We start from the raw sequence: 24,198 nt of genomic DNA, 5'->3' as shown, positions 1-24,198 counted from the left end.
TGGCACATCGCAGACCTTATTTAAGATGTCTCTAGGGAAATACAAAGACAACGGGGGAGGTAAAAATAAGAACACCAGAGGAAATTCATCTCTGACAACCTGTGGCTATAGTAAATGGTGAACACAGACTAGCTCCAAACCAGATAAACCTAAAGAGATAAACCTAATCTCTTTTCAGAGTATATCATGTCTGGCTTTCAGCATAAAACTGCAAGTCCTACCAAAGGACCAAAAACTACAACTCGGACAGTTGCAGTCATCAGAAGCAGACTCATAAATGACAGATATGTTGCAGTTATCAGAAAGGGAATTTAAAACGACCGATTAGTATGCTAAGAGCACTAATGGGAAAAGTAGACAACATTCAAGGACAGATGGGTCATGTAAGCAGAGATGCAAACTCCAAGAAACAATCAAAGGAAATGCTAGAAACAAAACAAAACAAAAAATAAAACACTATCACAGAAATGAAGCGTACCTTTGATGAGGTCATCACTGAACTGGACATGGCCAAGGAAAGAATCAATGAGTTTGAACATATGTCACTAGTAATCTCCAAAACTGAAAAGAGAGAAAGGAATGAAAAATATGGAGCAAAATACCCAAGAATGCTGGGACAATTACAAAATGTTTAGCATACATGTAAAGAAGAAAAAAGAAACGAAATAATGACTGAGAATTTTCCAAAATTAATGACAGAAAAGAAACCACAAATCTAGGAATCTTAAAGGATACTAAAAAGGATAAATACCCAAAAAATCTACAATTGGGCATATCATATTGAAATTGGGGAAAAAAAAAACACTGAAGACAAAGGGAAAATATTAAACGAAGCCAGAAGGGAAAAAGCTTACCTGTAAAGGAGCAAGGATAAGAATTACATCAGACTTCTCTTCAGAAACCATACCAGTAAAAAAAGAGTGCAGTGTAATATTTAAAGCATTCAAAGAAAAACAATGTAGAATTCTATATTCAGTAAAATTATCCTTCAAAAATAAAGAAGAAATACTTTCTCAAAGAAAAATTGAGGGAATTTGTCACCAACAGAGCTGCCTTGCAATGAATGTTAAAAGAAGCTTTTAGAGAGAAAGAAAATGATATACATTAGAAATTTGGATGTACATACAGAAACGAAGAGTGCTAGAGAAGGAATAAATGAAGGTCAAATGAAATCCTTTAGTCTTCTTAACTGATCTGACAGATAACAGTTTGTTCAAAGTATTGATAAGAACAACAACAATGTATTCAGTATTATAGCTTACGGATAAGTGAAGTGAATGATGGCAATGTTATAAGGAGGAGTTGGAAACACTCTGTTATGAGGTATTCTGTGAAGCAGTATAATGCTACGTGAAAGAGGACTTGGATTAGTTGTAAATGGATACGGCAAACTCTAGAGGAACCACTTTAAAAAGTTAGAAAAAAATAGTATTAATGATATTGTAAGAGAGAAAAAATGGAATCACATAAAATGTTTCATTAAAACCAAAAAAGGCAGAAAAAGTATAGAAAGCAAAAAACTTAAGAAAAAAAAGGAACAAGGACAATGGATGGAGGACAGTAAAAAAACATGATATATATATTGATCCGATGCTATCAATAATCATTTTGAATACTAACACCTTAATACACAAATCAAAAGACAGAGACTGATTAAAAAAACCAGACCCAACTATATATTGGCTGCAAGAAACCCACTCTAAGTATAAAGACACAGATAGATTAAGAGGAAAGGGATAGAAAAAGTTTCGGGGTTTAGTTGCACAGCAATGTGAATATACTTAACACCATTGAACTGTACACTTAAAAATGGTTGAGATGGTAAATTTTATGTGTATTTTACCCCAGTTTTTTAAAAAAGAAAAAAGAATGGAGTAAGATATACTTTGCTAACACAACCCAAAAGAAAACCAGGTAGCCATACTAATTTCAAACAAAGCTGACTTCAGAGCCAAGAAATTTATCTGTGAGAAGGAGGGTCATTATATAATGGTAAAAGGGTTAATTCTCCAAGAAGATATAACCATCCTTAATACAAAATTACCTAACAGAGGACCAAAATATATGAGACAAAAACAGAACTATAAGGAGAAATAGATAAATCCACTAATACAGTTGGAGAATTCAACACCCCTGTATTACTGACAGATCCAGCAGGCAGACAATCCGGGCGTAGTTGAACTAAACAAGCACTATCAAATGACTCGATCTAACTGATAACTAGAGAACCCTTCATCAAGTCATAACAGAATAGCGTTCTTCTCAAGCTCCCGTGGGACATCCACCTAGACCACATTCTGGGACACAAAACACAGCAAATCAAAAAAGTATAGAAATCATACATACTCTCAAACTGAAATGAAATTAAACAAGTCAAGAAGAGAAAGATGGGGGGAAATCCCCCAATAGTTGAAGGTTAAACAGCAGAGGCTGTCGGCAACCACAGGGGGCCCAGGAGCAGGCAGGGTGCAAGGTGCCCCTCTGTGTGCAGGGACAGTGCTATAGAGGGAGACCCGCACCCTAGCACCCCTACCCCTTGGGTGCTCCAGACGGGCTTCAGGGCTGAGGTAGTGCAGCGGTGGACCTTGGGCCCCTCCAGGGTGGAGTGTGGACCCCCTCGTGCCGTGGCCTGCACCTTCCCTCCCGCCTTCAGCTTCCCAGAGGCCCACGCACTCACGTGTAACTGCAGCTGCTGATGGCTAACGCCCACCTCCAAGCCGATGGGGCAGCTGTACTGCATCTCTAGGTCACCGTCATTGCCGCGGGCCATCCTGGTGGCTGCCGCCGCTGAGCCAAAACCCACCAGGCTGTGGAACATTGCCATCCCGGGGTGCTCTACCCAGTTGGCCCAGCCCAGGGTGCTGTACTTCCTCTTCCTTATGATTTTCTTAACATTCTCTTTTCTTTAGCTTGCTTTATTGTGAGAATATGGCATACGATGCATATAATGTACAAAATATGTACAAAAATAATGTACAAAATATCAGTAAGGCTTCCAATCAACAGTAGGCTATTAGAAGTTAAGTTTTGGGGAGTCAGAATTATAAGGGGATTTTTCACTGTGCAGGGGTCAGTGCCCCTAGCTTCCTCCCCACCCCCGTGTTGTTCAAGGCTCAACTATCTTTACCTTCCCAGCGTGTTGCCTATTTTCATATTTTCACATTACTAATTAGCATACTTTCATTGCAGTTTAAAGAACCCCTTTCAGCATTCCTTATAAGGCCCTTCTATAGATATTTTTAAAGATTTTATTTATTTATTTGACAGAGAGCAAGAGCACAGGCAGGGAGTGCGACAGGCAGAGGGAGAGGGGGAAGCAGGCCCCCTGCTAAGCAAGGAGCCCAATGCAGGGCTCGATCCCAGGACCCTGGGATCATGATCTGAGCCGAAGGCAGACACCTAACTGAGCCACCCAGACGCCCCTTATAAGGCACTTCTAGTGATGAACTCCCTCTGCTTTTGTTTGTCTGAGGTAATCTTCGTTTTTCTCTCATTTCTGAAGGACAGCTTTGCCAGGTCATTCTTGCAGTTTTATTCTTTTGGCACTTTGAATATATCATCCCGCTCTCTCCCGGCGTGTGAGGTTTCTGCAGAGAAATCCGCTGATAGCTTTATGGGGATTCTCTTGTAAGTTACAAGCTTCTTTACTCTTGCTGCTTTTTGTTTGTTTGTTTTTTAAAGATTTTATTTATTTATTTGAGAGAGAGTGTGTGCACGAGTGAGAGCGTACAAGCAGGGACAGCGGCAGAAGGAAAGGGAGAAGCAGAATTCCCATTGAGCAAGGAGACGGATGCGGGGCTCGATCCCAGGACCCTGAGATCATGTCCTGAGCCAAGGGCAGCCGCCCAACAGACTGAGTCACCCAGGCGCCCCTTCTCTTGCAGCTTTTAAGATTCTTTCTTTGTTTCTGATTTACAATACTTTCATCCTAATGTATGTTGGAGAAAATCTCTTAAAGTTGGGACTTTGGGAACTCTCAGCCATTATTTCTTTAAATAAATTTTCTCCATCTGCTTCTCCCTCTCTTTTCCTTCTGGGGCTCCAATAATTAGCGTTTTGTTTCTTCTGATGGCATCCTATAGATCATATAGGCTTTCTTCACTCTTTCCTTCTTTTTCCTTTGTTACTCTCTGACTGGATAATATCAAAGTTCCTTTGTTCTAATCACAGATTCTTTCTCCTGATTGCTTCATTCGACAGCTGATGCCCTCTGTGGCATTTCCCACCTCATTCAGTGTGTTCATCAGCTCCAGAGTTCGTTTGGCTCTTTTTTGGTATGATTTTGATCTCTTCTGTCTTTCTAGCTCTGATTTCTATCTCTATCTCATTTTATTTGTCTATTCTTTTCCTGATTTCATTGAATTGTCTTTCTGTGTTTTCTTGTAGCTCATTGAGCTTCCTTAAAACAGCTATTCTGAATTTTTAAAAAAGATTTTATTTATTTATTTATTTGAGAGAGAGAAAGAGTACAAGTGGGGAGAGGGAGAGGGAGAAGCGGGCTCCCCGCTGAGTAGGGAGCCCGATGCAGGGCTCAATCCCGATCCTGGGCTCAATCCCTGAGATCATGAGCTGAGCCGAAGGCAGATGCTTAAATGACTGAGCCACCCAGGCGTCTCTGACGGCCTCTGTTTTGTTAAAGCTCACGTTTGTGGTCTCTCCCCAGTCTGCAGACTTAGGCTGGCTTTCTGTGCGTGCTCACTAGCCACCTCCCAAAACTCACTCTTGCCACCATCAAGAGTTTGCACAGAAAATCATCCATAGGGTAAGGGGGTAAGACAGGGGCTCATGGGGGTGAGATGCGGGGCTCAACTGCTCTGAGCCAGTTGGACGGATCTGCAGGCAAGATCAACGTGTGGGCAAGGCTTCTTATTGGAGTCTGAAACACAGGGATCCACGTCCCTTTAATGCCTTCTGAGGATCTTATCTGTCACTCTCTCAGCCTTTTCCCACTCCCAAGTCACACAGCTCATGACTCAGTACTCTGGTCAGCGCGAGTGAGAAGAAGGTTCGTCTGGCAACTTGCTGCACAACTGGGGAAGCCATGTGCTCTCTCACATGCCCTTATTTTTGCCCATGGGAGAAATCAAGGGCCAAGAAACATCTGACTGGGCACTGAGCTACGCTCTTGGGGGAGGAGTGACATGTTCCTCTTTCCCTCCCCAGTGTGTTCACATTTTTATTTTCTTTCTCCAGTGGTGTGCTGGAAACCTGGGCTCCCACAAAGGCTCTCTTGTCTGTGGGGCTCTCTTGATTGTCTAAGACAGTGATCGCCGGCATCTCTCAGGCTGGAGCCGGTTCCCAGGCCCTGCAGGGTTCAAGCCGGGAGTAAGGTCTGCACACCTATTACCTGATGCACTGGTGGTCTAGACTCTTCCCTCTCGGGCTCTATGGGGTGTGGTGTTGAGTCCCACACCTTCCACGAGGTACTTTTGTCTGTGAATGAATGCCAACTTGTTGTTTTCGAGTTGGGATGTGGGTACGTGAGGGCTAGCTTGTTGAGCTACCCCACCTTTTAAGTTCTTACCCTTTACCCCGAAGATCCGCCTGACAGATTATATTCTTCTCCTCCTCCTTGTTCACCCTTTTGTGGATGGAGATGACATGGGGAAGAGTGAGGCTGGCTCTATTCCTGGAGCTGTCTGACATTCCGGTAAGGACGGCAGAAAAGTCTGGATAACATCACATGGGAAAAAAGAATATTACAATGTTATTTTGCATTTTACCAGGAGTCTGGAAAAAGAAGGAAGTAGAGAAAGACTCATTAATGGGAAGCTGACATCTGACTGACATCCATAATCCATAACCCCCAGCAGTGGCAGGAGGATGCCCATCCCTAACGACCCCAGCCCCATCTTTCTTCATTCCTCCTCTCGGGCATCCTAAGGCTGGAAGGTACGCACGTCTGGACTGGACTTCCCTTTGGTGTGTGTGTGTTGTTGCATTCCTGGGGAATGCCGCTGTCCTGTTTGCGATCCAGACTGAGAATGTTCTTAACAAGCCCGTGTGTTACTTTTAGCCATATTGGACCCTACTGATCTGGGCCTCTCCACAGCCACCACTCCTAAATGTTGGGCATCTTCTGGCTGAGTCTCAGGGATATACCTCTTTTTTTAAAAATATGGCAAAAAAACACATAATATAAAGCCTATCTTAACCATTTTTAAGTGTCCATTTCAGCAGTGTTAACTGTATTCACATCGTTGTGCAGTGGATCTCTAGAACTTTTTCATGCGAAACTGAAACGCCATACCCATTGAACACCACCCCATTCCCTCCTCTTCCAAACCTCTGGGAACTACCATTCTACTTTGTTTCTGTAAGACTGACTACTTTAAATACCTCTCGTAAGGATCACACAGTATCTGTCTTCTTGTGGCACGCTTATTTCACTCAGTGTATCCTCGAGCTCCATCCACGTTGTAGCATGTGGCGGAATGCCCTTCTTTTTAAAGGCTGAATAATATGTGTGTTGGATACTTTATTTCTTTGTCCTTTCATCCATCAGTGGACTTTTGGGTTACATGTCTTGACTATTGTGCTTAATACTGCAGTGGGTATGGGTGTGAGTTTTGCTGTTTTTGTTGTTTTAAAAAAGTTTTATTTTTAGGGGCGCCTGGGTGGCTCAGTGGTTTAGGCCACTGCCTTCGGCTCGGGTCGTGATCTCAGGGTCCTGGGATCGAGTCCCGCATCGGGCTCTCTGCTCGGCGGGGAGCCTGCTTCCCTCTCACTCTCTCTGCTTGCCTCTCTGCCTACTTGTGATCTCTCTCTGTCAAATAAATAAATAAAATCTTTAAAAAAAAAAGTTTTATTTTTAAATAATCTCTCCAGCCAACATGGGGCTCAAAATTACAACCCCGAGGTCAAGAGTAGCACACTTTATCAACTGAGCCGGCCAGGCGCCCTGGTGTGAGTTTTGTCTTTACTGAGATATAAGTCCCATAACCACAGTTCATTCATTGAATGTGTGCCATTCAGTGGGTTGTAGTATATTCACAGATACGTGCAACCATTACTGTAGTCAAGAACTTTCATCACCCCAGAAAGAAGCCTTGTACCCTTTCGTTGTTATCCCTTATCCCACCATCCTCCCCACCTGGCCCTAAGCAACCACTAACCTGCTCTCTGTCTCTGCACATTACCCAATCCTGGACTTTAAAAGGAATGGAATCAAATAATATGTGATCTTTTGTGACCAGCTTCCTTCCCTTAGTGTACGGTTTTCAAGGTTCATCTGTGTCGTGGCTCGTGTCAGTATTTGACTCCACTTTGTGGCTAATATTACATTGTATGATTAACCGTATTTTGTTTATTCAACAGGAGCTGGTGGACATTTTGGGTGGTTTCCACCTGTTAGCTGCTATGAATAATGCCGCTATAAACATCTGTGTGCAGGGTTTCATGTGGACATATGTTTTCATTTCTTTTGGATATATACTTAGATGTGGAATTTCTAGGTCATATAATAACCCTATATTTGATCATTTGAGAAATTGCTAAATCCTTTTTCCAAGGGGCTGTATCAGTTTTACATTTCTACCAGTAGCATATGAGGGTCCTAATTTCCCCATACCTTTATCAACAATTTTGACTTTTTTATTCTAGCTATCCTTTTAGGTGTGAAATGGTATCTTGTGGTTTTTATTTGCATTTCCCTAATGGTGAGTGATGTGGAGCACTGGCCATTTGCTTATCTTCCTTGGAGAAATGTCTATTCAGATCCTGTACCCATTTTTAAATTGGGTCTTTTGATTGTTGAGTTGTAAGAGTTCTTTATGTATTTTGATAGAGTCCCTTATATGACATGTAAATTGCAAATATTTTCTCCCATTGTGTGTGTTGTCTTTTTTCATGTAAGTAAATTATACCTACAGATTTCCCTCTGAGCCCTAGTTTTACTCTGTAAGTTTTGGTATGTTATGTTTTTGTGTTTGGGGTACATTGTATGTTCATTCTCATTCATCTCAAGTATCTTCCCTAGTCTGTGCTGATATGCTTCTGTCTTGCTGCTTTCAAAATTCTCCGTTTGTCTTTTGAGAGTTTGATTGGGTTCTGTCTAGGGCTGAATCCCTTTGGGTTTATCCTACTTGGAGCTCATGAATTTCTTGGATGTGTAGCTTAATTTTTGTCATCAAATAGGGGAAACATGTAGCCATGATTTTTTTTCACATATTCTTTCTGCCCTTTCTCTCTCTTCTTGAATGTTCGTGTGCTGCATGTAGGTCTCTGAGCCTCTGTTCATTTTTCTTTATTCTGTTCTTCTGTAGACAGGTTAGTTTCAATGGACCTAACTTTGAGCTTGCTGGTTCTTCTGCCTGGTCACGTCAAGTTAATTTTTTTTTCTCAGTTATTGTACTTTTCAATATGTATTTGGTTCCTTATTGTAATTTCAGTCTCTTTACCGATAATCTATTTAGTGAGACATCATTCTTATTTTTTTTTAACTCTTTATACATGGTTTCTTTTAGCTCTGTGAACAGATTTAAAATAGAGTAATCTAAAGCATTACCAAGCTTGCTGTTCGTAGCAATGTTCTACTCTGTCTAAACTGCAGACACTCTGGGTTATTGCAGGCTTTTGATTCATTTCCAGAGTTCTGTGCAAGTTGAATCTGATAATATGTGGCAAGGTTATCATTGCTTTTATGGAGGGAACAAACATTTGGTGGTTAATACTGGCCCACTTTTGTTGACTCCTTGCTTGCGTTTTGACTCAAACAAACTATAGAAAGATATTTTTGGGACAGTTGGCAAAAACTGAACACAGAATGGTTATTAGATTATTAAAAACTTTATTTTGTTGGCCAGGAAAATTGTATTAAGGTCACATATATTTTTAAAGACCGGCTAGAGCTACATAGTGGCATTTACAGTTTTCTTTGATTTACTTTCAAGTACTCCAGCTCACAAAAAGTACGTGTGGGAAGACAGCTATGAAATCTTGGCACATGACGGTTGCTGGAACTGGGGTAATGGGTACACAGAGTTCATCATTTTAGTTTTGTGTTTGAAAATTTTTATAATCTTTCTTAAAAGATGAGGTGTACCATTGGGTCCAAACAAGGATGTCTTGAACTGGGAAAAAATAATTGAGCTCCTAACTGGCCTTGGGGAGAAGGGAGTAAAACCACCCCCTGGAAGATAGGCAGGGGGTGATATCGAGAGCATGAATGCTAAAGAGATAGAAGCAATCTGGCAGCCCCAGGATAAAAGGACAAGTTATACCATAAGTGAAGACATGTAACCGTGTCTCAGTCTGGAGGGCAAATGAACTGACTGGTCAAGTCTGGGCTGACCCTAACCCTGACTCCCAACTCTGTGGTCTCAGCCACCATCCCTGCCACATCCCAGGGCAGTGGAAAAGACTTCCTAGGACTGGCCGAAGAATGCACCCCACCTGAGGCCATTCCCTCTAGGCTTGACTCGGGCTAAAATCGGGATCCAAAGCTGGAGCTCCGCAGGGGGTGACAGGCCTCCAGGGGAGGAGGCCGGCTTCTGACCCTCTAAGTGACCCACAGCCCTAAGACATCAGCTGGGAAAAGGGAGCTCTCTCTGATGACCCCAGACTCAATCAGTGAAGCCCCAGTGATCTCAATGACACAGTAAAACATGCAGTTCTTTAACCGTATTCCTGTAAAGGAACTCAAACCTGAGGGAGCGAGCATGGGAGAGCTAACCCAGAAGAGTCCCACAGGGCAAAAGAGCGCAAGGCCTAGGCCCTGGGTGCTCCCACTTTCAGAGCCTACGGGGACCCTACCTGCCTGCCCTGCCGCCAGCCTTCCAGATGGGGACAAGAGCCACCAGGGACCACAGGTGCCTTGTGGCCTTGGCTAAATGAATAGGGTTTGGGAAACAGGAACCAAAGGTAGGCAGCCAAGAACCTGCCATTCTTTGACCTTCCCGAGGAGGAGGAGCAGGAAGTACATTGTCGGACACAAAGAGCCCCTCGACTTGTCTTTGGACACAGCGGTGGGATCTGAACCTCCTCGGAAGCCAGGTTAGGAAAAGAGAAACCAAGGGAGGGCTGGGGGCACTGCCAGGCAGACGACCAGCTGTCGTGGCCCTGCGGGAGAAGGCTGGCTGACCGCCTCACTGGCAGCCTGCTCCAGAGGGCCACTGAACGAAGCCCTGCAGAAAGGGGGACATGAGCAGACAGGTGCTGAAGACAATGCAAAATCCTCACCAGATCAGGGTCTTCTGGCAGCAGGAGGGCTGAGGAGTGAGTCTGAATGGGGTGGGGGAGGGGCGCAGAAGACAAGGGGCTGTTGGGCAGAGCAGGGTGGCTCCCCGGGGAGAGGCAAGTCTGGCAGGTCTGCAGGTCACTTTGGAAAATGAAGAGCCAGAAGATGCCACACACCTTCCACGTCGGGTGAGATCTGAAACCAGCAGCCTGGGTACTGCCTCCCCCTCCCCCAGTCCCTCACTGAAGGTGCCCGTGGCCCCAGGTCCATACTGCAAGTACTCAGTTGAAGAACAGCTTTATTGGTAACCTGACGGAACCAAGGTTACCTCGGAGGTGTCAGCCTGTAAGGCCTTATCCACGCGGGAAAACCAATCACACAATTCCTGGGAGTTCCTGACAAGAGGTCAGGTCTCCACTCCTAATCATAAGACAAATTCCCAAATTTACAAATTTCCAAACAAATTCCTGATTTCAGAGTGCACAAAAAGGTCAGAGGGTTGTCAGTCCCCCTGCTTGTGGGGGCTCAGGCGGCTGGCTGAGTTGCTCAGTAACATCTGTGGGGCTGCGCGGACAAGATGGAAGCCAGGAAGGCCACGGAACATCGCCCCAGGACAAGTTTCCAAGAAGGTTCACACTTGGGCAGGGCACGGAACCTGGCCCTGAGACTGCACTTTGGGTCTGATGGGGCCAAGTCCCCGGGCGGGCCTGGGTATCAGAGAACCCCGCCTGCTGGCCTCGGCACGTGGAGGCTCGGTAGTCTGGGCTCAGCGACGCCGCCACAGCCTGTCCCATGTCTCAGCTCCTCAGTGCTGGGGCGTCCCCAGCTTCCTGATGGGATACAGGTACCACATCACCACCCCTGAGGGGTTGATGATCACTGTGAAGTTGGTTTGAGAGTGGAGGCCACTGATGACATCACCCGTGTAGACGTTCTGGGCCTGCGGTGGGAGGAGACATCAGCAAAACCACTATAAGAACAGCTGCACAGAGCCCCCCTCCGAGGGCAGGAAAGCCTGGACTTCGGCCTGTGGCGGGCTTCCGGGGTGCCCCAGAGAAGGGGGAGCACGGCACCTCCCATCACTTCTCCATTGGCAAAGCCAGCAGTTGCCCAAACACAGGCAGTGGTCAAAGCCCCAGCCCACGGACAACCGGAGGAACGTGCTGGCGAGGACAGACCAATAAGGGGACGTGTGCAGCTTCTGGGCCCAGGCCTTAATTATACGGAGCAGCTCTGTTTGCAGAGCCTGAAAACACCAGTGCAGAGAAGGGTACGGCCACAGCCCGACACACCTGCAGCTGCCCCTCGGGCTCCTGCCAGACCCCCAGGGCCCAAGGCCTGGGCGAGGCCCTGTTGGAGGCAGCAGCACCCCGGCAATGCCTTCCCAGGGAAACCGGCAGCCCTGCGGGGAGCAGGGTACTCACCTCATACGTGTGGGAGCTGTTGAAGTTGAGCTGGGCGAGGGAGGAGTGGTAGTGATACGGCATATCCGTCCGGCGGCTGAAGAAGACTAAGGCGCTGGCCGCGTTGGCCAGGGGCCGCATGAACACTTCAACGCGGGATTTCTCCTAGGCGCACAAGGTGGCTACCGGCTGGCCTCCCTGCTCAGGCAGGCCCTGAAATCCCCAGCCTTCCTTTGAAGGACTTACTCTTGCCTGACTCAACTGTGTGCCAGGCCCCATGCTAGAACCCAGAGACAAATGCTGTACGAGGTCCTGTCTCAGGCAGGGTCGGGGGCGGGATAGACATGGGCAGCTGCTGGTACCGGAGTGGAGGCCACTGTCCAGGAAGGACGCTGCACTCTGGCCTGAGCAGCCAGGAGGGCGAAGCCCCATCTTCCAGAAGGTCCCTGGGCCTGCTTCCACCATAAGCCCCTCCAGAAGGAATTAAGTTACCTCCTTTGGGCATCACCGATTCCGTACGTGACTTCTATAAGCTGTATGGATTTCTTTTAACTAGAGAGGGGAAGATCTGCGCAAACAGCACAAGGCTCGACTGTTAGGAGTTGAGTCCTACTGTACCATCTACCAATTCTGTGGCCTTGTGCTACTCAGACTCCTCAAGTATCAGTTCCTCATTTGTAAAATGGGGAAGGAGTATTCACCTTCTGAGAAAAGGTGCCAGAACGCCCAGTGCACATCGGTGGTCAGTAGCTACCAGCCGGCGCTAGTTCCGTACTAGTAGCACTTCACTCCTTGGCTCAAACAATTCCTAAGCTCTGGAGGGAAGCCCTAGTTCTCTGCCAGACATCACCGACGTGTGCACAAGTCTTATACTGCCAGATCGAGGGACCCCACTGTCAGTGTGCCCTTGTGGGGTGATGTGTCCCTTCCCCAGATCCCATGAGCTCTGGCTTTGCTCTCACTCAGGCAAAGGGGCACCGGGGGGAAGCGGGGACGGCTGGAGCAGCTCCCGGTAGAATCCTTGGCTGAATGCAACCAGGAAGGAGGGCTGAGCAGGTTTCAGAGGCCCAGCCCTCTGTGACCTCCGGCTTGCAGCCTTGTTCTCAGGGGAGCCCAGTCCCTCGGCCTCCCCTTCCCTCCCCCCACGCCCCAGTACCTTGCGAATCCTGCGTCCCTGGATGCCCAAGGGATCCTGGTTGATTTTGATCATGAGTGGGTTCTGCAGAATGTCCGCGTTCTGGGCTGAGATGGTGCGCAGGTCTGTGGACATGAAGAGGGGCGCTGCCAGCACCGTCCAAAGTGCCATCTGGGCCCGGGCTTGCTCAAAGCTGAGGCCAAAGTTCCCTATGAGCAGCTGGGGTCAGAGAAGAGAGGAGCGGTCAGCTCTGTCCTCTCCAGGGAAGAGGGCACAGGGCCCAATCCTAAACGTGTAGCCCAAGGCAAGAGATGGAGGAGGACAGCCTGTGAACACTTCTCAGCCGCATGGCCTTGGGATGAGCCGAGCACTCTCCCTGTGAGCCTCAACTTTTTATTTCACCAAGAATACAGGGTGAGCGGATGTCCTGGCCATGCCACACGTTGTTCAGATGATCCAGTGGGATCCCGCGGCCGAACGCATTTAGACACTGGAACACCAAAGTCAAGAAATAAAGTCGGGGGCGCCTGGGTGGCTCAGTGGGTTAAGCCGCTGCCTTCGGCTCAGGTCATGATCTCAGGGTCCTGGGATCGAGTCCCGCATCGGGCTCTCTGCTCAGCAGGGAGCCTGCTTCCCTCTCTCTCTCTCTCTCTGCCTGCCTCTCTCTCTACTTGTGTCAAATAAATAAATAAAATCTTAAAAAAAAAAAAAAAAGAAATACAGTCGGAGTGGCGGCCGCAGGTAGCCAGACCTGGACAGAATCCCTGCTCCCTCTCCTAGCCATCCACCTGCCCTAGCCACAGGCGACAGGACCAAGGGGGCCTTCCTGACCCCAGGGCATCCAGGCCACAGACTGGACACAAACAATAATGGCTAACGCAAGCAACACGCTTGGGTACTTAGTGATACCAACTGAACCACCGCTGCGTGTGCGCCAAACTGTGCCGAGCTTTTAAAGAATCACCCGTTTCAATACTCAGAACAGCCCTATATGAGGTGGCTACTCTTCTCATTTTCCAACTGACAAAACTGAAGCACAGGAAAAATTAAGTCACTTTCCCAAGGCTGAGGGGGAACCAGAACTCCAAAGCAGGCCAATCTGTTTCTCCAGGCGTCTATCTGGCCCACGTAATAATAGTATATACAATAATGTAATTATTATAATCATCGCTGGTAGTAAATGCTTGTTGGCTAAATGAAGAGACAGCTATAAAGTCGTAAGATAAATTGCAAGAAAATTTCGGTCATGGGGCTCTGAGGTAGGCACGAGGAACCGCCTCTGCCTGTCGAGGCTCTGCGGGCAGTACCAGGGCACAGGGCAGGGCAGTCTAGGGAGGGAATGGCCAGAGCGTGTGGGCTCTTCGTGATCTTTACACCCCAGCTACAGACGAGTTCTCAGGTTTCAAGAAACACAAGAACTGCCTGGGAAGATGGTTAACAATGGGCATTGCGAGGCCCTCTTCGAACATTCTGATCCAAAAGGTGGGGGTGGGGCCCTTGGGAAGAGAGGAAAACAAGCTCCCATCGTGAGGCTACCGCACTGGTTCAAGGACAGGTTTTAGAGGCACTGATCTAGAAGCTGGGGGTGAGCATCTAGGAGGACAGCACAGGGCAGTGGGGAGCGGGTCTGTCGTGGCCATCCCCCTCCATGCCGGTACCATGTCTGGGTCGTTCCAGTGCCCAGGGCCTGCCACCGGCTGCAGGATGTCCTGGTTGTCCACGAACCAGTCCAGGATGGAGAGCACGCTACTCCAGGAGTCCTGGATGTCGTCATAGTTGCGCCAGAGGTTGCAGATTTCTGCCAGCAGAGTGTAGTTCACCTGGATGTTGGGGGAAGGCGGAGTCCGGCACCAGAGTCAGGCCCTGCTTCCTGGAGGCCGGCACAGGGGCTGAGGAGCCTCAGCAGGAGACACGGACGGTGGGGGATGGGGATGGGGGCAGAGAACAGGCCCTGAGCCAGATCAGTATGAGGAAGGCCTCCCCTGCCCTCTTATGCCACCTGGGCCAAGCCCAGGGTATGGGCCCAGGCTGGTGCACCCATAACCCTCCCCCCACCCCTGTCTTCTCTCAGTGAGTCCCACCACCTGCCGGCGCTCTCCCTCCGGTAAGCCAGTCTGATCCCACCCTTTCCAGGGTCCTAGGTGCTGAAGGGCCCCTGGGGAGGTTCAGCCGCACCTGCCTGGCCTCACCAGCCTTCTGGACCTCCTGGGCCATTCAGTACCACCAGGGTTCTGCCCACGTGCTGGGTGACGTGTGTCTGCCCATGACGTGTGGTTCCTATGCCTTGGCCGCCCATCCCTTCAGTCGACCTCACAAGTGCCTCCTCTTCTCTAGACCCAGGGCTGGCTGAGGCCCCCTCTGGGGCACTTACAATCCTCTCCTAGACCCACAAATCAGCACATGGGCAGCTGGGATGAGAGCAGCCCTGACTGCATAGGGGCGAGGAGGCTTGGCTGTGGGGCGCACTGCCAGGCAGGTGCACAGAAAGGCTTACCTTTGGGGGAAGGCCCCCTTCGTAGGCTGGCCAACTGCAGGAGAAGGCAATGGGGCGGCCTGTGGCATTCAGGGCAGCTGCCATCTTGGGGTACCCTGGGGAAGCCCGACCCCCACATTTTAGGACTGAGGAGGCTCAGGAGAAAATCTGAGGCCTCAGCCCAAACCTCCTACCAAATGTGAGGAAACAGACTCAAAAGAGAGGCACTTCCTCTTTTGAGTCTCACTTCTTTGGTGGGGCGTGGTGCCAACCCATCTGTAGGAAGCCTGGGAGGCAGGAATCCCCCCAGCCTCTGGGTGCAGGGAACTGGGAAATGCTACCCCCTAGGGGCCGTATGGACAGACAAACTCAAGCTCAGCCAGGTGGGCACCTGGGAGCTTTCCATGGCCGCGCCCCCCACCCCCGGCCAGTTCTAGGACCCACCCTGGGCCCGTTCCTTGGGGGTCGAAAAGCAGCCATCCAACTTCAGCATGTCCACCTTCCACGCGGCAAAGGTTTGAGCGTCCTGAACCACCTTGTCCAGTGTGGTGCCTGGGTAGCCCATACAGGTGAAGTTGCCCATGTCCTCGTAGATGCCCAGCTTCAGGCCCAGGGAGTGAGCCTGCGGAGGGTTGAGGACACCGTGGGCTCGGGGGGGAGCCACCTCCCTGGCACATCTGACCAGGCCTCATTGTAAAACTATCAATGGCTCACCACTGCCCAAAGCAAAGGGTCTCAGTTTGCTGGCCTGGCCTCTGCCAACCACAGTCCTTCTCCCGCCGACACACACCTCCCATGGGCAGTTCCTGGCTTCTAGGCCTGGCTTCTGCCGCCCCTCTGCCCCAAATGCCACTTCACTTGTATGAGCTCAGGAACCGCCTCCTCGGGGGAATCTCTCCGAAATCCCAGGCTGGATAAGATGCCTTTCCTGGCTCTCATCCACCGCAGTGGGCCCAAGCGAGCTGTTCATTTATCTGCTTCCCCCACCAGACAGATTTTTTTCAAGCAGGGGGCTGCAGAACTGAACCCTAAGTGAAGTGGGGTCGATGGGGCCGAGTGCGGTCTGGACCCCCAGCTCTAGGGCAGGGCGGGGGTGGGGCTCACATAGTCAGCCAGGAAGGCAATGCCGTGGGGGAAGCGCTTGGGGTCGGGCACCAGGTTGCCTTTAGCGTCACGCCCGCCAATCCAGCAGTCGTCGATGTTGAGGTATATGTAGCCTAGGTCCCGCCATCCATCCTGTGCCAGGTGGTCGGCCATCTCCATGAAGAGCCGCTCACTGGTGAGAGGCAGGGTGGGGGGCAGCTCGGTCACCCCCCCCCCCCCCCCGCCCTCTTCTTCAGAGCTTTTCAGACTTCCCAGATAGTCTGAGTGTGAATCCAGGTTGTGAGAACCATAATCAGGGTGGAACGAAAGGAGTGGCTTGGCCCCCAGGCTTGCCCGACTGAGCCAGCTTTCACAATTATCTCCTTTCGGTGACCTCAGGGGCTGGGTCCACAACGATGTCCCTGACCTATCAGGGCTGACAGTCCCTACATGGGCCCCAAGCAGGTCACAGGCTGTCAGATGTCCCAGAAGTCACCTCTGGCTGCATTCTCTCTGGGATGGGGCTCTCTGGCCCTGCCCTCCTTTCTAGCTGACCCTCCCCTCTCTGCCCCACTCTGCTGGGTCTTGGGCGAGGCTCGTGCGGTGGTGGGCCTTCCTCACCTGATGCAGTTCTTCGGGTCCTCGTCACAGTTCGTGTTGCAGCGAAAGCGTTCCCAGGCCAGCCAGCCCATGGGTGGCTTCCGCAGGAGCCCATTCTCGAGCACCAGCACCTGGGCCACCAGGGCCAGCAAGACCACTGCAGGGGGGTCAGAAAGACGACGGTCAGCGGCTCCCATAGTAGCCCCAGACCTCACGCCACTCATGCTGTCTGGTCTGGCTGTTCAGCTCTGCGGAGGCCGCTGGCCTTCCCCTTAGGGGAATCGGTAAAGTAGATCCAGCTCTTCCTGCAACCGCTGGCTCCAGCAGTCACGGTGAGGGGCTTGCGGTGCCTGGGGCAGGGCGGTGTGTTCTGGGCCTGAGCCCCCCCTTGCTGGTGCCACAGCTGTTGTCGCTGGAGTTTGTAAAAACTCACATCTGAGGTTGTATCCTTTCTATACCCTGACCAGCTCCCCCCATTTACACAGGACTTGACAGAACCCTGTAGTCAGACTCCAGGTCTCCTGACCCCCATCCGTAGGTCTTTGCTCTCCACCACAGAAGCCCCCCCCCCCCCAAAGAGGCCTCATAAGGGCTTAAGGGGTCAGCCAGGTTGGACCTGCACCTAGCCAGCTCTGCCGGGTGAACCCTTGCCCCCTCGGGCCTGTTTCCTTATCTGTAAGATGAAGTTACTGTAACTGACTTTACAGGGCTGTTCTCTGCCATGTTGATAACACGGAAAATAGGACTTCTGCTCTTTGAGGGAGAGAGGACCGGAAAGGAAGAGGCTTCTTTGGAGGGAACTGATTCCTAGGTGGGGAGCATCTCCTTTCTGGTCCAGTTCCAAGAGCAAGAGGGACATGTCTCCCCACATACCCACATCAGGGAAGGAGGCCCTGAAACCAGAGGGCTGGAACTTCCTCCAGGTAGCCCCTACCCCCAACGGGTCACCTACCCTCCCCCAAACCACCCCCACGAGCGTAGGTACCTGTCTTCAGCAACATTGCTCTGGACTCAGCGTCTCCGAACCTGACCAGACCTGCTGCTTTTACCAGCTTTGTATGTTGGACTTCGGAAGCTAGGAAACGTTAGAAAAGCACTGGGGTCACTACAGCCTCGCTAGCTCTGCGGCCCTCAGCCTTGGGCGTGGATCCCCATCCGTCCCGAAGTCCCCTTCATTGCCCACCACCCCCGGCCCCCAGCCATCACTTCCCCGAGCGTGGGGATGCCTCAGAAACACTAACCAAGGCGTCTTAGACGATAGACCCCACCCTCTCTGTAGTGCTGGGAACCCCGAGCGCCCACGGGCGGCCCTCCGCCGGGCTGGGGCCACAAAAAGACAGCGATCCCCTCTGGGACGCCCGGGAAGAGCCGAGGCGTCGGGCTGGGACCAGGCTTCGGACTCCCACCGGGTCTGGGTTGCCCCCCCCGCCCCCAAGGACCGCAGCCCAGCAGCCCCAGAGCGGGGACCCTCCCCCAGAGTGCCCCGCTCACGGAACTCACCCCGCGGACGCCCCCAGAACGCCACCCGCTTCTGCCTCTGGGGGGCGGACTGCTGCTGTAACCCGATTTGCCTGCCGCGTTCCAGAGGGGGCGGAGCCTGACGGCGGCACGCCTTCCCCGGCGGAACCTATCAGAATCCCCCTCGCTACGTCGCGTCCCGCCCGCTGTGAGCCCAATAAGCCCTCCCCCGGGCCTCCCCAAGCCCCGCCCCCCTCGAGCTCGGGCTCTGAGCCCACCCCCGGCGGACGAGCGGGTTTAAGGACTGGCTGACCGGGCTACCACGGCTCCCGGACAGGGTAGTCGTTTCACCTCTGCGGGGTCCCTGAAGGCAAGCATAGTGCCCGGCACAGTGTACACGTTTAATAAATAGTATGGCGTGACTATCTGCTTTATTAAAAGGAAGTGAGGAGATGCCATGAAGCACGACCCCAAGTAAGCCACTCAAAAACGGTAGTCGAAGATGAAAAGGCATTAGGAGAAAGATGGGTGGGGGGAAGCATATCAGGTGTAGGGCACTGTTTTTTTGCAAAGCCAGGAGGCTCTCCTCCCCTACCTGACACTCCGGGCCAGCCACCGGTTGTACTGGCCCAGGCACGCATTCTGCATATTTCTTATCTTTCATTCATCAAATATTTATTGAGCGACTACTAGGTAGGTGCCAAACACTTTATTCTTGGCACCTTCGCTTGGACGGTCACTGGGCATCTCAAACATAACCAGCCCCAAACCGAACATCCCAAACGGAACATTTCTCAGGTAATGGCAACTCTCCTTTCATATGCTCAAGCCAAAACCTTGGAGTCCGCTTTGCCACCCCTCTCCCTCACTCCCCATATCCAGTCTTTTGGCAAACCCTGTTGCCCTCTGCCTTCCAAACCCACCTCTCATTACTCTCCCGGCGCCCATCACATCGTGCCTGGATCATTAGTTGCAGCATCCTGGTCAGCCGTCGGCTTCCACCTGCACTCTCTCTCTCCACAGCAGCCAGAGTACTCCTACAAAACACGAACTCAGTTGGGACACCTGGGCGGCTTCTATGGTTTCTATTATTAAATGAATTAAATTTAGTAGAAGAGACAGATAGCAAGAAAGGAAAGCGTGAATACAGGAGGGTTTCTATCATGACTAGTGAAAATACAATTCAGGGATGTGAAAGGGTAGGATACTTTCCATCGCCTGGTCAGGGAGGGGACATCTGAGCAGAGACCTAATTGATGTGAAGGAGCCCTGAGACGTTAGAGCCGAGGGAGAGGGACTCTAGCCTGCAGGAAAGTGTAAAGGCTAGCGCTCGGAGCCCGGAACCACCAAGTTCAGGGGCAGATACGCCGACCGCCGACCTCGCTGGCTCCCAGCCTCTGGTGCGTGGCTGAGCAGGCCTGCGACCTTCACTGCAGTGCACCAAGAGACCGACTCCAGGCAGAGCCTGGGGGCCGCGGGTGGGCGGCAAGGCCGCCGGGACTGGAGGAAGCAGAAATGGATAAGCCCCAGAAACAGAGATTCGAGAATTTCAGGGGCCGGGTGGAGTCGCCAGGAAGCTCGCCCGGGCCTCGCGGGCTGGATAGGAGCCCGCCCAGAGGAGGCGCCGGCCGAAGCCGTCCCAGGCTTGGCTCTGTGGGAAAAGTGGGCCGGGCGGGATGAGGGGGCTGGAGAGGGGGAGAGAAGGGCTCCGAGTTCTCCCGGCCGTGGGCTGGGTCCGAGGCCCGCGGACGGCCTGCGGCGGGGCCCTGGGTTCGAGGTCGCCCGCCGCTGACCAGCTCTGTCCGGGGCTCTGGGGCCTCAGTTTCCCACCCCCGGGTGGATCGGGGGCGGCTTCGCGGACCGCCCGGTGAGCCGCGGGAGGGGAGGGGCGCCGGGGGTAACTCGAGCCGCCCGGAAGGGGTCTCCCGGCGCCCGCGGCCACGTTCCCGTCCCGGCGCAGGCGCGGGGTCCGGAGCCGCGGTCGCCCCGAGCCGCGCGCGTAGCCCACCCCGTGGGCCGCCCTCCCCAGCGGCAGCGCGCCCGGCGGCGCGGAGGTGAGCGGGCCCGGCGGGCTCTGGAGGCGGCGGTCCGGGAAGGCGTGGCCCGCGGAGACGTGGCGGGGCAGCCCCACTGCGCGGACCGGGAGACTGAGGCGGCCGCCGCGGCTCTGCGGCGCTCGGCCGGGGACTCCCGCGGACGGGTCCGGGGCAACCCGGTGGCCCCAGGCCCCAGCCCGCCCAGCTCCTCTAACAAAAAACCAGGAGGCACGCGGCGTACCGGTCCCCGCGGGCTGTGCGGTCCGCGTCCCGCACCCTGGCTCGCGGCGGGGCCGGAGCACTGCCCCGCGGGACCTGGGGCCCCTCTCCGCGCCCCGGTGCGTGCCGGGAGGACCTCAGTGAGTCCCCCGCCTCCCGTGACCCGCCACAGGCACGGCCCCGCCCCCGAGGGCCCGGCCTGTTTCTCTCTCCAGGCCTTATCGGGACTGGTCCTTAACGTGACTTCTTACTTACTTAATTTTCCCATTCATTTATTATCTTTGTTTACAATGTCTCCCCGCTGGAATGCAGGCTCCAGGAGGGACGGATTGCTTAGTCCACTGCTGTCTTCTTGGTTATTTCAGTACTTTCTGAAGTCTTCATCTTGTTGGGCTGGATATGGGAGGCTACGCGGGCAGCCAAGCCGAGTCCCGCCCAGACGAGTCAGTCCTGCGCTAGACGTTCTGGGGTGGGGAGAGTGCGGTAAACAAGGAGATCATTGCGCGGGGGAAGGAAAAGAAAACAGAAGTGGGGGGCTACTCGTTGGGTCAGCTTGTGCTCAGGAGCACTTTAGAAACTCACAGATTAGGTGGCTTCAGCCTGCAGATAAAGCCTGGGCCTGCTAAAAGGGCAAAACAGGAAGCTGAGGACACTTAACTCTGACCTTGACTTTGGGTGTAGGGGACTGAGCTCTGCAAAGTGATGGTCAGTTGCTCTCAGGTGCCTGGTCTGGGTGGGCGGGAAGGTAGGGAGATTATCAGGGGTCAGGGGAGGCTTCCTGGAGGAGGCGGTGGTTTTACTGGGCCTCTAAGACCGAGTAGGAGTTCTCATCCTTTAGGATGCTGTGATGGGGTTTGACAATTGTTTTGCAGGTGCCCTAGGAACCACATAGTCTAAGGGTTAAACCGAGAGGCTGGATGAGAGGCCCCCGCCCTCTTGCTGTGAGCTCTGCTGGTAAGTGGGTCCCTGCGGAGACTTGCCTCCAGAAGGCATGAGGGAATCAGGAGACCAAGCTCTGCTTCTCACTGGCCATGCGGGCTTGCGCAGTTCATCTTCGCCGCTCTGGGCATCCGTTTTTCATGAGTCAGGAGGAAGGTTGGATTGGGTGTCCCTTAGGATCCGTAGGGCACCCGCATTCAGTGGCTGGGGTTGGCCCTACCCAGCCACACCCTGTGTTTGTACCACACTCTTGTATACTGGGCAGGTCCCCATGTAAGCCTCCCCCCCAAGCCCCCACCAGTGGAGGAATGGGGCTGGCTTGCCCCCCCCCACCCCCGCCTTCATCTGGCCCCAAAGGCCACAGATTCTTCACTAAAGGATAACTGCCATTAACGAAGGAGAGGCTGGCGGGGGCCCAGGAGGGTCACAGAAACCTTGGAGGTTTGGCTTCAGGGTTGGAGCTAAGGGACCTCTGGATTAAGGGATGGTTCAAGCAGTGATTTCTATGGGTTCGGGGTCCATCTCAGCTCAGCTGATGCTTTATTCTTTGGAGTTTAAAAAGCTGTTTCAAACCCCTCCTTACCCTCTGGTCTGGGACAGTCACATTATCCTTCTGAGTCCTCTGCTGTCCAGTTTTTTGCATGTTCCCCTCAACCACCCTTTGCGAGAAAAGGCAGGGACACAAGCCCATTTCACCGATGAGGACCCTGAGAGCCTGAGGGTATATAGCAAGTGAGTACAGGCCATGGGGCAGGGGCCCACGGGTCCTCAGAGCCAGCGTTCTTTTCCCAACAGGGGCAGAGAGGCTGCCTTCCTTTCTGACCTGTGGCCACCCATCTCCCCTCACAGTTCTTATGGGAGCCATGAAGCTGAATGAGAGGAGCGTGGCCCACTACGCGCTGAGCGACTCCCCGGCCGACCATACGGGCTTTCTGCGCACCTGGGGCGGGCCAGGGACTGCACTGACCCCCACTGGCACCGGCCGGAGGTGCTGGTTTGTCCTCAAAGGCAACCTGCTGTTCTCCTTTGAGAGTCGTGAGAGCCGGGCCCCGCTGAGCCTGGTGGTGCTGGAGGGCTGCACGGTGGAGCTGGCCGAGGCTCCCGTGTCCGAGGAGTTCGCCTTCGCCATCTGCTTCGACGCCCCTGGTGTGCGCCCACACCTGCTGGCGGCCGATGGGCCCGCGGCGCAGGAGGCCTGGGTGAAGGCCCTGTCCAGGGCCAGCTTTAGCTACATGCGCCTGGTGGTGCGCGAGCTGGAGAGCCAGCTGCGCGAGGCCCGCCACAGCCTGGCCTTGCATCGCCACTCGTCCTGGAAGGCCATTGGCAGCCACCGTAAGCCCCAGGCTCCTGACCGCCGGTCTCCAGGCCTGGAAAACGGTCACTGCCCGTCCAAGGATTGCAGCCCCGGGGACTCGGTTGAAGAAAGGGGCAGCAGGCCAGCAGGGCGGGGCTTGGTTGAGTGGCAGGGCCCGGCCAGCCTCTTCCTGGACAGGAGGCAGAGCCCCGCGTTCCCCCAGACCTCCTACTTTTCTACCCTGCACAACTGGTACGGCCAGGAGATCATGGAGTTGAGGCAGAGGTGGCTGCGGAGGGTCTGGGGGAGCCGGCCGGCGCGGGAGAAACAAGATGGGCCCTGAGCCTCAGCCCTTGGGGCTCTGCCCTTATCCTGCTGGTCAGGATTCAGTGTTTATTCAGTTTCAAGTGGCTTCTTCTTGAGAGGGTTCTTTCCTTCCTGCTTTTTAGTCCTTCTCCAGGTTCCAGTTCCACCCTCGTGGCTGGACGGGACTGAGGGGTCATTCCTTCAAGCCCCTTTATTTCCTGAGGCCCTTGGACTAACTGTGCTAAGAGCCACTCCTGATCCCGAACCTGGCCTGGGAACTCACTGACGGTCCCGCTGGTCAGCCAGCGCGTCTCTGCGAAGACCCTGTCTCTGCTACTCTCAGCAGCTCGATGCCAAGTCAAGGCAAAGTGACTGAGTGGAAAGAGCCAGCAGCCAGAGCCGCCTGACCCCAGGGTGTGGCCGCAGCGGCCGGATGGAAGATCCGGAGCCGGTCCAGACATCGCCCTCTGCCTGCAATCGGCCCCTTCTTGGCCTCTCGAGGCCTTACCAGGGCCGTTGGTACACTGCCCGGGGCCCGAGCAGGTCTAGAGGCTTCCGCTCAGCCCAAGACCAGGCCGCCGGGAGGCCGCCAGGGTCCGGAACCCGTTCCTGCGGGCTTGTTCCCGGGAAGAGGGGCTGGAGGAGCCCCCAGCCCCTGCGCCTTTTTTTTTTTTTTTTTTTTTTTCCCCATTTGCGCCTTGTTTTATACACAGACACTGCAGGCTTTTGTTGTCGTCCTTACGGTCACGGTGTTTTTTATACGAGTAAAACAGTTTTTACTACTCCCTTCGGCTCCTCGCGCTTATTTCAACAGTCACTTGCCCAGTTCGTGCGAGAGCTCGCACTCCCTGCCGATGTATTTCCGCTGGCCTCTGTACCGTGCACCTTGGCAAGAAACAGAATTCCAGAATCATCCGGGTAGTACAACTAAGGGGTTTGAATCGTATTTTTTAAGTGTTAAAAAGGAAAATCGACGGTCCGAGTGACTTCTCTCCCCAACCGCCACCTGCTCTGCCCAGCCCCGGCGCGCCACGGTGAGGGAACAATGGCGCAAGTGAAAAGGTTCCACGGCGAC

General features: G+C 52.7%; 2 protein-coding genes across 6 annotated transcripts; one reads left to right on the top strand and one right to left on the bottom strand.

Moving 5' to 3' along the window:
- Positions 1-10,457: 10,457 nt before the first annotated feature.
- On the bottom strand, positions 10,458-20,968 carry NAGA (alpha-N-acetylgalactosaminidase). 3 transcript variants are annotated; one of them, XM_046010984.1, is made up of 11 exons: positions 20,840-20,968; positions 19,253-19,366; positions 17,857-17,946; positions 16,893-17,028; positions 16,293-16,464; positions 15,633-15,810; positions 15,210-15,304; positions 14,374-14,535; positions 12,737-12,934; positions 11,602-11,745; positions 10,458-11,117 (listed from the first exon to the last, which is right to left on the bottom strand). In XM_046010984.1, exons 2-11 carry the CDS (start codon positions 19,275-19,277, stop codon positions 10,983-10,985), a joined length of 1,335 nt encoding a protein of 444 aa, XP_045866940.1. In that variant the 5' UTR covers positions 19,278-19,366; positions 20,840-20,968; the 3' UTR covers positions 10,458-10,982. The 3 variants fall into 3 exon arrangements, with proteins under 3 accessions (XP_045866940.1, XP_045866941.1, XP_045866942.1); XM_046010985.1 differs by lacking the exon at positions 20,840-20,968 and adding an exon at positions 20,607-20,720; XM_046010986.1 differs by lacking the exons at positions 19,253-19,366; positions 20,840-20,968 and adding an exon at positions 18,372-18,515.
- PHETA2 (PH domain containing endocytic trafficking adaptor 2) lies at positions 20,153-24,157 on the top strand. 3 transcript variants are annotated; one of them, XM_046010988.1, is made up of 3 exons: positions 20,153-20,196; positions 21,457-21,538; positions 22,373-24,157. In XM_046010988.1, exons 2-3 carry the CDS (start codon positions 21,502-21,504, stop codon positions 23,158-23,160), a joined length of 825 nt encoding a protein of 274 aa, XP_045866944.1. In that variant the 5' UTR covers positions 20,153-20,196; positions 21,457-21,501; the 3' UTR covers positions 23,161-24,157. The 3 variants fall into 3 exon arrangements, with proteins under 3 accessions (XP_045866944.1, XP_045866943.1, XP_045866945.1); XM_046010987.1 differs by lacking the exon at positions 20,153-20,196 and adding an exon at positions 21,009-21,067; XM_046010989.1 differs by lacking the exon at positions 20,153-20,196 and adding an exon at positions 21,276-21,304.
- The last annotated feature ends 41 nt before the right edge of the window (positions 24,158-24,198 follow it).

The sequence above is a fragment of the Meles meles genome, chromosome 7, assembly GCF_922984935.1.
Source record: "Meles meles chromosome 7, mMelMel3.1 paternal haplotype, whole genome shotgun sequence".
Classification (NCBI taxonomy): domain Eukaryota; kingdom Metazoa; phylum Chordata; class Mammalia; order Carnivora; family Mustelidae; genus Meles; species Meles meles.
Note: the sequence above shows the minus strand (reverse complement) of the source record. Positions and strands in the feature narration are given on the sequence as shown.